The following is a 12,360-nucleotide window of genomic DNA, read 5'->3' as shown; positions in this document are numbered from 1 at the left end:
CTCTGTAAATAGCTCTGTCAAAAAAAAATTAAATCAGAAAAAGGTTTATTGCCAAGTAGGTACTTGTAGGTACAAGTTTGCCTTGGTGGTTGTGCATACATAAACAAACAAACAATAAACACAGAAACTCATATACAAAATAGCTGTTTAACATAAGAAAAAGAGGCTGAATGGATGCGTTTTTTTTCAGAATCAGAAAAACAGACTGTCTTGGAATAAACAATAGACTATCAAATAACTTGCAGACTTTATATTGTTTTTTACAGTCTGATTACTTTTTGACTTGCATTATTTCCGACTTTTATTTTTAAGAAAGAAGACCGGATGTGACCATCTTATGTTTGTTGCTAATGCTAATGGACCCGGAACGGTAAAGCAGCACTCCGAAGATGGCCGGGGTGTTTGAGGTGGAGGTTGATGGTGTAGAGCATGACCATGGGCTGGGGCATCACGATGAACCGCACCAGGTGAGAGTACTGGGCCACAGCCAGGTCTTATGACAGATGAATCAGATGGGGGGTAGATTTATTTTGGGGTGGTAGCTGCCAACACGGAACTCTGTTTTAGCTAGCTGATCAACGTTACTCACGGGTTTAGCTTAACGTAAGCAGCTTGCTATCGTTAGTGTTAAGCGATCTGTTCAAGCAGAGATAGGGCGTCTAGATAAAAATCCATTGTTTATTGTACGTAACGTTAACTGATCGTGCATTGTTCGACAAAACGGCAGTGCAAGCGAAAAACGCCCTGAGACCATTTAGCTATGCTAAGCTAGCTAGCCGGCTAATGACCAAATCATGTTACGTTAGTCAGTTGACGTTAGTTTCTTTCATGTGGTCAAAGTGACATTAGCTCAGACGCTGTTTAAAAATAAATAAATAAAGTTAGCATTTATTAAAGCTTTTTTACACCCGTATGTTCGCTGCAACGTTCAGAAATGAACTCTACAAATAAAGGTGATGTGGCTGCTCGGGGCAAAAGGTCACTTAATGCCTTTTCTGAACTAAGAGGTGCCAAGAGGTGTAGCTATCAGTCGAGCCGGGGTAAGCAACAAAACGACTTCCTGCGGGATTTCAGCCTTCTAGTTAAACCGAACCTACCGTTATATGTCAAACTGATGTCAGAGCAGGAGATCACAGTGTGCAAGAGACACCCCAGTGAACTGAAACGAAACGAGTGTTAAAAGCTATTGCAGTCTGTCTTGTCTAAGTGTACTTACTAAAGGTGCAGCAGAGTGTGTTTTTTGCAACAGGCTGACAAAATACACACGTTTGGTTCAATGATGATTAAAGTGTATGTAGTTTGAATGGAAATCTGTAACTAGTGGACGTAATGTGCCCTGATCCTGATGGCCTGCTTTTTTTTGCATGGATAAGTATCTAGTCCTAATACAGTTATTTTGTTCAATGGAACAAAAAGCGGAAATCATGACTCAAACAGGAAAATGCATTGTGGTTAGCAGGATTTGACAAAATGGTTGCAAATCCATAGCTGGATAGTTGTTAGTGTAGCCTTTGCCAGCCTTCATTCATTTTCCTTGTTGGCAGATAGGAAGCTCCAACAACAAAATAATATTGCGTCAGCTCTTGCTGCCAGCTGTTAATTTCATGTCATGGTTATGGTAAAGTAGCTAAACCAGCCCAACAACTTGGGCTGGGAGGGACTGTAACTGCCAAACAACTTCTTGTTAAATATAGATTTTTGGGGGGTGGGGGGTGTCTTTCACCCAGCTTTGACACACTAAGCTATCAGTTTTTCCAGCTGCTTTTTTGATACAGAATGGTAATTGTTTAGTTTTTCCCCCTTTTTTTAGTTTGATGTGTCCAAGCTTTCACCAGAAGAGAAGTGGAGGTTAGTATCTTTGCCACACTTTTAATAATGATTCATTTATTTTTGTAAAAAAAAACAAATGATATAAAATTACTCAATAATACACATTTGTTTAGGTTATTGTGTCTTTTGCATTTATTGTTTATTTGCTTTTAATAAGTTTATGTATGCACCAACCAGAAAGGCAAATTCCTTGTGTTACTTACTTGGCAATAAATCCTATTCTGATTGTGATGATTATTTTCTCTCTGAAATGCATTTGGATAGAAGGACCACTAGTCTTTACAACAAAAATGTATACAGTCACATTTTATGATTTCTTTGTATTGAAGTTCCAAACGGTTCAGTCATTGCCATTAAGAGACAACTTTTAAGGGCACCCCAATCCGGCATTGTTATGGAAAAAAATTGTATGGCTCCTAGCTACGTATCATTAGTTAAGTATTTTCTCTTTCCACAGGGTGGAGCATGCAAAAATGCATGCCAAACACAAAGGTCATGAGGCCATGCACGCAGAGATGGTGTTGATCCTTATAGTCACCCTTGTTGTCGCCCAGCTAGTCCTTGTGCAGTGGAAACAGAGACATCCAAAGTCATACAATGTAAGACACACAAAGTGTGTGTGTGTGTGTGAGTGTGTGTGAGAGAGAGACACACACAAGCCAAATATTTAAGTGTGTGTTTTTTGCTGGTATCTTTTCTCTCCGGTGTACATGCATCTTCTAACATGTACGCTCTGCTGTCTTGTAGCTGGTGACTCTGTTCCAGATGTGGGTAGTTCCTCTCTATTTTACTACCAAACTTCACTGGTGGAGGTTCCTGACCACGTGGTTTATCTTCTCTGTCATCACAGCGTACATCTCCTACCGTGCCACTCGCAAGCCACTGGCCTGCACCACGCCAAGGTATAACCATCGTTTACATGTAAACAATTCCTGTAAATGAAGAGATCTGCTTTCCAGTTTTTGCGAATCGAACTTTCTATGACATACATTGACGTACATATTCCTTCTCTTTGGCGATTATAGGTTGGTGTATAAGTGGTTCCTCCTCCTCTACAAGATCAGCTATGCCACAGGAATAGTTGGCTACAGTGTCGTCATGTTTACACTTTTTGGTATAAACCTAATTTTCAGGTATGTATCGTAATCATGATTATTGCAATTATGATTAGAGTTTCCGTTGTCTGGTAATTACCGGTCATTTGGCAGGGGAAAAAAAATGATGTGGACCGAAAATTCTAATTGTCTCCGGTCAGAAAGACCGGTGGAATTCCCTTTGCACAATTTGAATTGTGTTGAAATTGGCTACAGTGATGTTCATGTCTTTCGTTCTAATAAAACAATGAACAATCATGTTTTATTCATTTAAAAAAAATGACTGTAGCGTATGCGGTATGCGTTAGAGGAAAAAACTACATGTCGAACTCTGGAGAAGACAGCAACAGTGGCAGCAAAAACTGTCCTGTCCTGTTAGTAGTGTCCTGAGGAGTGTCCCGGGACAGTCAGACACTGTCCTGTGACTCCCATGACTGTCCTGGAACAGTCAGACACTGTCCTGTACACTGTCCTGTGAATCCCCTGATAGTCACATGACAGTGTCTGGGATTCACAGGACAGTGTCTGACTATCCCGGGACACTCCTCAGGACAGGACAGTTTTTGCTGCCACTGCTTCTCGGAGAAGACTACTGTATGCTTACAAACTTCAAACAGCGACAAACAAGCGGGAAAGTCAAAACCCGAACAGTGGCAAAACAGGAAATATTGCGAATTACTTTACAAAACCAAGCAGCAGCCGGTCTAACGTAAATCAAACCAACAAAGTGCCAGCGGGGCACCAGCTACAGCTCCTCTCATTAATGTTAATGCCACAAACGCACATTGAAATGCCATATATGATGACTGTCCACCACGGTTACGGAGGCTTGACTTTCTCAACAGCCTGTGGTGCTTATTGGGATTACGGGGAAAATCTGTCCGGAGTGGGTCAAACTGGCCAAAGTAGCCCGTGTAACGCCCTTATCCAGTGTGCCAGCAGAGAGAGGCTTCTACCTGCAGAACAGCATCAAAACAGCGTAGAGAAGTTGCCTTGGGCAAGGCAGACTCTTAAGGCTTAACATACGCATCGCCAGTGGCAGAGAGACACTTGTTAACAATTATTCTGATTCAACTCTGCACATTATAATTTAATGAGCCAGTTTGTATTGTTTTATTTCTTCTGCCAGCAAATGGAAAATAATTTTAATTCAGATTGGCACTTGGCACTCTGTATTGATTTAATTCTTTTGGCCTCTCTGCCTGTAGCAAGTTGCCTACATTTCATAAAAATAGTATAAATCTACATCCCTTGATGATGATATTGTTTATATAGCCTGCCTATCAATTGTTTTTAAGTGCAATAAACACTGGAAATTTTAGACCGAAATTTTCCCCATTTGACCGTTAAAATTAAACCTTACAGGTCACATGACCGGCACCAATTTTTTTTCTTCTAGCGGAAACGATGCACGATTATTTAACACGATTACTCATTGACTTCTGGAAAGACGTTGCATTTCTTGAAGTGAAAAAAATAATTGTGAAACAGTTAAGCAAATCAACAGTGAAAAGACCTTGAACTGTGAAATTTCCCCCGAATACTTTTCCCATTGAACTATTCTTTTTTCATTCAGAAGACAAGACAAAATAAATGTTTACTTGCAAAACGTAATGTGCAAAATAATCGTTTTTCTCGATTACTCTGTTTTTTGTCTTCGTTAGGAGCCGAAATTGTAATCATGATTTCAAATTTGATTATTTGCACAGCCCTAATGTATCGTCAGTTTCATATGTCAGTGGTGCTAAATGAACCATAACCAAATATTTCAGGGGATATTGACTTACACCGTTGAAAATTAAATTTTTCAAACTGTAGGCTGCTGTGACAGGAGTAGTCATCTTTTCCAGCTTGCCATTTTAGGAAGTATAAAGTTCAGTGAAAAGTTTTCTTCCTAGTGTCTGTTCCACATGTAGCACTTGGCTGCCACTAGATGATGATGTTTTGCCTTTTAATACCCCCTTTGATCATCACTGCTTCTGAAACACTAGTCATCTGAAGGTGCTTTAATCTTCATTCTTTTCTTTATTTGAGGTCTTTTATAATCTGGCTCTGTGGCTGGTTCCTTGTCTTTTTAAGCACAGAAGCACTACTAGAATCCAACACCCATCGGGATTATTGAATTTGACTGACTTTATCAGGAAAAAAAGCCAATAACACTCTTAATGCCTGCTTCATAGTGTTAACACAATCCATAGCTCAGGTTCTCAATCTTTTTTCAATCAAGGACCCTTTTAAATGATAGATAATATACCAGGGACCCCTCATGTATGTCCCTTGGAATAATTTTATGTAGCCTTTTTTTTTTTTTTACACTTGAATAGTCTTATGTATAGGGTTGTGTATCGTTTGGTTTTTTTCTGATACCGGTGCTAAAACGATACTCTTAAAATATATATATATATATATATATATATATATATATATATACATACATACATACATACATACATACATACATACATACATACATACATACAGACATACATACAGTATCTCACAAAAGTGAGTACACCCCTCAAATTTTTGTAAATATTTCATTATATCTTTTAATGGGACAACACTGAAGAAATTACACTTTGCTACAATGTTAAGTATTAAGTGTACAGCTTGTAACAACTTGTGTAAATGTGCTGTCCCCTCCAAATAACTCACATGTAGCCATTAATGTCTAAACCGCTGGCAACAAAAGTGAGTACACCCCTATGTTAAATTTCCATAGAGGCAGGCAGATTTTTATTTTTAAAGGCCAGTTATTTCATGGATCCAGGATACTATGCATCCTGATAAAGTTCCCTTGGCCTTTGGAATTAAAATAGCCCCACATCATCACATACCGTTCACCATACCTAGAGATTGGCATGGTTTTATTTCAGTTAGCCTAATAGCTGGTTTGATTTGCATTGAAAGATTATTTTATGGAAAGTACCCCATGCCATTTGAATACAGTCACACTTTACACTGTTTAATGTAAGCTGTCAGCATTTTAACCATTGGGTTTAATCCAGCTACTAGCTAACGGTAACATAGCGTCCTGTGCAGCGATGCTTCTGGAAAAAAATTTAAAAAAAGTCAGCCAACGAAATGAGGAACCAAAATCTTGTTACTACCGTTTACGTCGGAACCGGTGCCCTATTGGCACCACGTTTCGGTACCCAACCCTACTTATGTATGTAAAAGAACACAAAAGAAATGTATTACAAAGATATTAGACATATATGCAGGTTCTAAGAGTTATATATTTGATAGATATAATGTAATCTATGAACTATTACATATCTAAACATTTAAATATGCATTTAACTATAAAGCCTTTTTGAAAAAAAGATATATACATTTTTATGTCATAGTTTAAATAAATGAATCTGAAAACTTTTGACGGACCATCCTGGCAGAGTGCCACTGGCCCCTGGGGGTCCCCAGACCCCACTTTGAGAATCACTGCAATATCTGACCTCAGGTGTATGTGTAAAGGGGAACTGGTTGTATGAGAAGTAAACATTATGTGATAAGTTTATAAATGCATTGTCACTGTAAGATATTATCATTCACAATGACATGCGTAGTTATCACAGGAACTTCCCTTTAGACGAGGAAATGACGGATGTCTCTTCTCTCTGTTTCTAATGTTAAGAGAATTGAGAGAGCTTTTACATTACTGACACACAGGAAGTGGATGTTGCTAATTTTAGTTGAGTTTAAACAAGCATAAGTCCTATTTCTTGACAAAGAACCAACGAGACCTATTTTGGTTAGTTTAATGACGCTGCACCATGATGCACCTTCTAATTGTTTAAAACTTTCCAGACATTGCCTACTACACTTACATGTGGTCAAATGATTGTCTGTTGGCAGTTTTCAAATGAATGAATGAATTGTTACACATGCGTTATTTTTCACAGTTGTAAATTCCAAAACGAGGACTTCTTTTGATCATAATCTTCTTCTTAGTTGATGTTTTCTATGTGCTGTGGGAGTTTCTGCTCCACCTAAAGAACAACTGTATGCAGGTTTTTCTTCTTTATTTTCAAAATACACTAACTGGAAAGTACTTTTAACTTTCCTACATGTCCTTACTGAATGAGATGGTCCAACAATTTCCCACTTGCTAACGTAAAAACTTACTTCCTACAACCTTTGGCTTAGATTTCTTGATTTCCAGGAACTAGGGCTCAATGATATGGACCAAAAATCATATCTCTGTATTTTTGGTCTGAATGGCAATACAAGATTTATATATCTCGGTATTTTCTACAAAGGGCCTAAATGTTAAATTGTAAGTCAAAGCCACGTGAGATGTCACACGTACTTTAATTAAAACAGATTCTGATCAAAATGAAATGCAAAGACAGGGTTTTCTTCCCGGTTTGAAAATATACAGCTGCAACACATGTAAATGTAAAGATGTGGCTTTACTGAAGAAATGGGTTATGTAAAGCAACAATTAAACTATACACGGTATTGATTCATCCCATATTGATATACTTTAGAAAGTCAGTATATCGCCCAGCCCTACCTGGAACAGCTGATCATCAACAGATTCTTAGCTTTTGTATGCACATACAAATATGTCAAAAAAGTGTTTTGGTATATAAATAAATATTTTAGCTTGACATTAACATATTAGAATTAAAAGCAAATTGTGGCCGGGTTGGCTCAGTGGTAGAGCAGGCACACACAAACTGAGAGATTTATGCCTCGACACAGAGGTCCATGGTTTGAATCCGACCTGTGAATTTCCTGCATGTCTTCTCCCTCTTATTTACCCTTTCTCACCTAGCTGTCCTATCAAATAAAGGCGGAAAAAGCCCAAAAATAATAAAATAATCTTTAAAAAAAGAAAAGAATTAAAAGCAAATTAATGTTGCAAATCTTCCAAAAAAAATGTAGTCTTTGTTGTATACTGAAAATATAAAACGGGCATATCTGTCACCTGAGCCATGATTCCCATACAGTGCCTTCTCTGTCCAGGATAAAGCCAGAGGACGCAATGGACTTTGGCGTTTCACTACTATTCTACGGTCTGTACTACGGGGTCTTAGGAAGGGACTTTGCAGAGATGTGTGCCGACTTCATGGCTTCAACTGTCGGGGTTAGTAGACCGATCGCAGACACTGCATGTTTCTGTGGAGGTAATGTCTGTAAGATAAAATGTAATTTTGACCGTTATCTCTCTTTTTATTTTAGTATTACAGTGCATCCGGCATGCCAACCAAGCACCTCTCTGACAATATCTGTGCTGTGTGCGGTCAGCCCATCCTTGTAGATGTCAGTGAGGAGGGGATAATTGAGAACACATACAGATTGTCCTGCAACCATGTGTATCCTTCCTTGTCAGATACAGACATATTTTCATTTTATATGCTATCATTTTATCAGTGAAAGAGAAGTTGAGCTGCACGATGGAGTATTTCTGGTCTGTAAAAGGCGTAGTCATGGGTTTGCGTAGGAACTGTATTGTGTACTCTATTAGCTGCCCAAAGGGGAATTGGCATAGTTAGCTTGACCTTTATGTCAGATTGTTTACGTTATGATGGCCTGTTCATCTGAACTTTTATTACTTCCCCCATGGTTATTGTCTGCTGCTTGTCCATTGTAAACAACACGCAACAGTTTACAGATTAGTATAGAGAATTGCATGCTAGGAGTAATAATTATAGAGCCCAAATGAAATATCAGGAGGCTGATATATTGGCTTATATTGGTTTGTTGCCGATATAACTTTATTGGCAGATAGGCAAAAACATTTCATTACATTATTGTATGCTGCGGTTTGTTTATTTGAAAGCTAATTTACATATTTGAAGTTTGATATATTTTGCCTCATTTTTGTTGATCTTGCTTTATAGTAATTGAACTTCCCATTTCAGTTGAAAATTTGCTGTTATGTATTTACTGTTGTACACTGCAAAAGATACCAGAAAGTTAACAGTTTTGGAGCAACCTCACCATCATTGTAATGCCTTTTAAAAAAAAAAAAATAGCTGCCTTGTATAGGCCAATATAAGTATTTTTTTTTTTTATCCCTCAAATATTGACATTTGCATCAACCTCAGAATTCTAAATAATTGTTTTCTAGTAACTGTATGAAAGTTGAATTTGCAAATATCAGTTTAACCCTGTAACATTAGTGCCTTGTCTACCAGTGCCGTAACGGTTGTCTGTATTTAACCCAATTCAGCAAGTAATTTTCTGTCCTTTTTTATAAGGTGATTGTTTTCTAGAACTGTCTATTTTTTTACATATTAATTGATCAAACAAGTTGATGCACAATGGCTACAAGTGTGTTACGTATACATATGTAAGGTGTTTTCATATTTTAACGACTTCAGCTGCCAAAAGTAAGCTATAAGCTGACAGGTAATGACATTTTCAGACAGTATTTGAACTGATGCTCACATACTGCAGTGCCAAGCCTTAACTCCACATCCAGGTTCCATGAGTTCTGCATAAGAGGATGGTGTATCGTTGGAAAGAAGCAGATGTGCCCGTACTGCAAGGAGAAGGTGGATCTGAAGAGGATGTTCAGTAACCCGTATCCTTTTTATTCTGTACACACATGAGCTTTGACTGTTTTTTTCTGTGCTGCGTTCTATATGTATATATCCTAATGCTTCCTGAGTTAGTTGGTGTAATTTTAGAGAGCATGCAGCTCGGGTTCAGGAAGTGATTTTCCACATCTAATTGCTCCACTGATGTTTTAGGAAGTGCTTATATAAAGAATGTTAAGCCTGGAACCAAGCCAACCAACTACAAGATGAATTGTGACCATAAAACAAACAAAAACAAACAATTGATGCGATGCAGAAAAATATTTAGAAAACTGAAAAAAGGCAAAGTTACAAGACTGCACAGAAACGATCATAGATGTCATTGGTAGCAGCTCACTAGGCGTTCGTGGTTTTGCGGGTGCTGTAAACATTTCCATGGTAACAGCAAGCTCCACCAATCACAATAGTGGCGTTTTGTGGACGTTGCTGTTACGCTTAGGATTGTGGGTAGGGTAGTACTTCTCCATGATGTTGCAAATAAAACAAGGTTGATTTCATACAGACTCGTGGCTTCTACAGAAGCATAAACCTTCGTTTCACAGTCTACCTTGGATGGTTTAGACTTTATGGTTTATAATCAAAATCCTTATGCAGAAAATGAATGACATCTTAACTTCTAGAACCACACTGTTGAACTCAATAGAAAATAAAATAAAATAAAAAATTTGGCCTTTTCATAGATGACATCAAGCCAATTTTCAGGAAACCCAGTCATGCCAAGTTACAGGAAAAAGACATCTGTCTTGCAACAGAGAGGAAGTTTCCACAGAAAAGTATGGGTGAATTTTTCAGGCAACTCATTGTAGGCCATTTGGAACAAGATATGAAACATTTATAGGTTGTATACCAGGTTCCTGTTCCTTTTTATGGCTCAGAGTTTAAACTTCAGACAACTGTGTCAACTGTGCAACTCTATATAATAAAGAATCCCCTTCAGAGAAACTGAAAGTGGTTTCTACCTCCTCTTGGTCATACACCATTAGTTGTATGTGTTATTAAGGCTTTATATCTTCACCCATTTATTAATCATTTTATTATAAAAATTTTCCTTAACCCATTTTTCTTTAGTTGGGAGAGGCCACATGTCATGTATGGACAGCTTTTAGACTGGCTTCGGTACTTGGTGGCCTGGCAGCCGGTTATTATTGGATTTGTTCAAGGCATCAACTACATCCTGGGCCTGGAGTGACCTGGAGCAACTGTCAGAAATGGACATACACGCCATACAGAGAAGATATGCACTGGCTCAAAAGACTGAGGGCCTAACATTGAACTAAAACACAAATAAAATGTCTATACTTTTTGTAAATATGTATAGGCACATATCTGTATTTACAGTTCATTTGAATTTTATTGATAATCTTAATTTGGATGTCTGTGTCAATTTCCCAGGATTTGCTTCACACAGCGTTACACCTTGATAATTGGTTAGTGCATCTTATGGCCTAGTAAAGCGGTTCTAAAAATCATTAAGAGAGGTGCTTTTTACTAATTTATGTCTTAAGTGTTTGTTAATTCTTAGTTAAAGGTTTGTGCTGGAGTTTTTCATCCTCATATCTGATGAGTAATAAAGATTACATGGAAATGAACATAAGTAACCGCTCCCTGTACCTCCAAAGTACACATGCACAGTGTACACAGATGGCCTCTGGAGTCATTTTGCCATTGTCATTTACAAAATCACTCATATAGCTGTTTGACATTGATACCATATTTTGAACTCAAGTGACGTGAGTGGGTTTCCTCGTAGCCAGTCATGCGTTATGTAACGGGAGGCGTCATGGGGAAGAAAGTGCTAATCATAGTCAATACAGAGAACTCATACAGTAGTTGACAAGATGGAAACTGGATGTTGCAGGATTTCAGAATGTCCTCGCGGTCTTACGGACACTCATCCATACCAACTGACAAAACATATAGTCATATTTTCTTTGACCTTTACCCCCCCACCCCCTTCAGTAAGTTTGTATGATTTGAAGTGGAGGAATGTCACTGTCTTCCAAACAAGGTCTTCTGTTTTCACTAATGCAATCAACTATTTGTACTTAAAGGGTTAGTTCACCTAAATCACAAAAAAAAAATAATCTCACCTGTAGTTGAATCAAGCCATGCTGATAGTTTTGGTTTGGTTGTGCCAGCTGTTTTCTTAGGAACTACTTTCTCACAATGAAATAGTTTGATACAGTCGGACACTTTTCTGATGTCATTTTCAATGCTGAGCACAACTCAATTTAATTTACCTCTGTTGTATTGCCGTGAAAGCAGAAATCTCAGAGATGGATATCATAAAGCCAGGCCAACTAAAACCAAAACTATATGCATGGCTAAATACCACTGGATGTAAGTGAGAAAATTGTAAAGAGACTCATTTTATTTTGGTGAATTTTACCTGTTCTGAAATTGGAGCAACCCAGAAAGCACAAACCAAAGCTATGATACCGGTTAGTAACTTGGCTAAAACTATTGAAGTAAATGTAATAAGCAGGGGAAAGAAAACAAACGTTGAACATCCTTTAACTCAGTGAGTGTGCTGATGGTGCCAGTCTTATTTTTGTGATCTGTTCAATCTGAGGTCCCGTGTATTTTCTAGTCCAAAGTTGCTGGAAGGTGGTTGGTTTTTGCAGGTACTGGTCACTGTACATGCCTCATAACTCACCAACTCACTTTTACTTTGACCTGTCTACCAACTCACACAGTAATCGGACTGTGTACAACAAAGCTAACATGATCATTTTGTTTTGTTTTCAATATCAGTTAATAAATGTCATATGGTTTAGATCGTGTGTAGATGTCTTTATCCTTACGGTTTATTTTTCCAACACTTAAAGCCAAGTTATTGTCAACTGCATGACATAATATATTGAGACAATTGGAATCACAAGACT

General features: G+C 38.0%; 1 protein-coding gene across 1 annotated transcript; it reads left to right on the top strand.

Annotated features, from left to right (window-relative positions):
* The first annotated feature begins 327 nt into the window (after positions 1-327).
* rnf121 (ring finger protein 121) lies at positions 328-12,251 on the top strand. The gene is made up of 9 exons (XM_039778558.1): positions 328-467; positions 1,811-1,848; positions 2,288-2,429; positions 2,578-2,732; positions 2,856-2,963; positions 7,896-8,016; positions 8,112-8,245; positions 9,358-9,459; positions 10,544-12,251. Exons 1-9 carry the CDS (start codon positions 390-392, stop codon positions 10,662-10,664), a joined length of 999 nt encoding a protein of 332 aa, XP_039634492.1. The 5' UTR covers positions 328-389; the 3' UTR covers positions 10,665-12,251.
* Positions 12,252-12,360: the final 109 nt, after the last annotated feature.

The sequence above is a fragment of the Perca fluviatilis genome, chromosome 16 (genome assembly GCF_010015445.1).
Source record: "Perca fluviatilis chromosome 16, GENO_Pfluv_1.0, whole genome shotgun sequence".
NCBI lineage: Eukaryota > Metazoa > Chordata > Actinopteri > Perciformes > Percidae > Perca > Perca fluviatilis.
The sequence above is the reverse complement of the archived record's forward strand: the minus strand, read 5'-3'. Positions and strand labels throughout refer to the sequence as shown.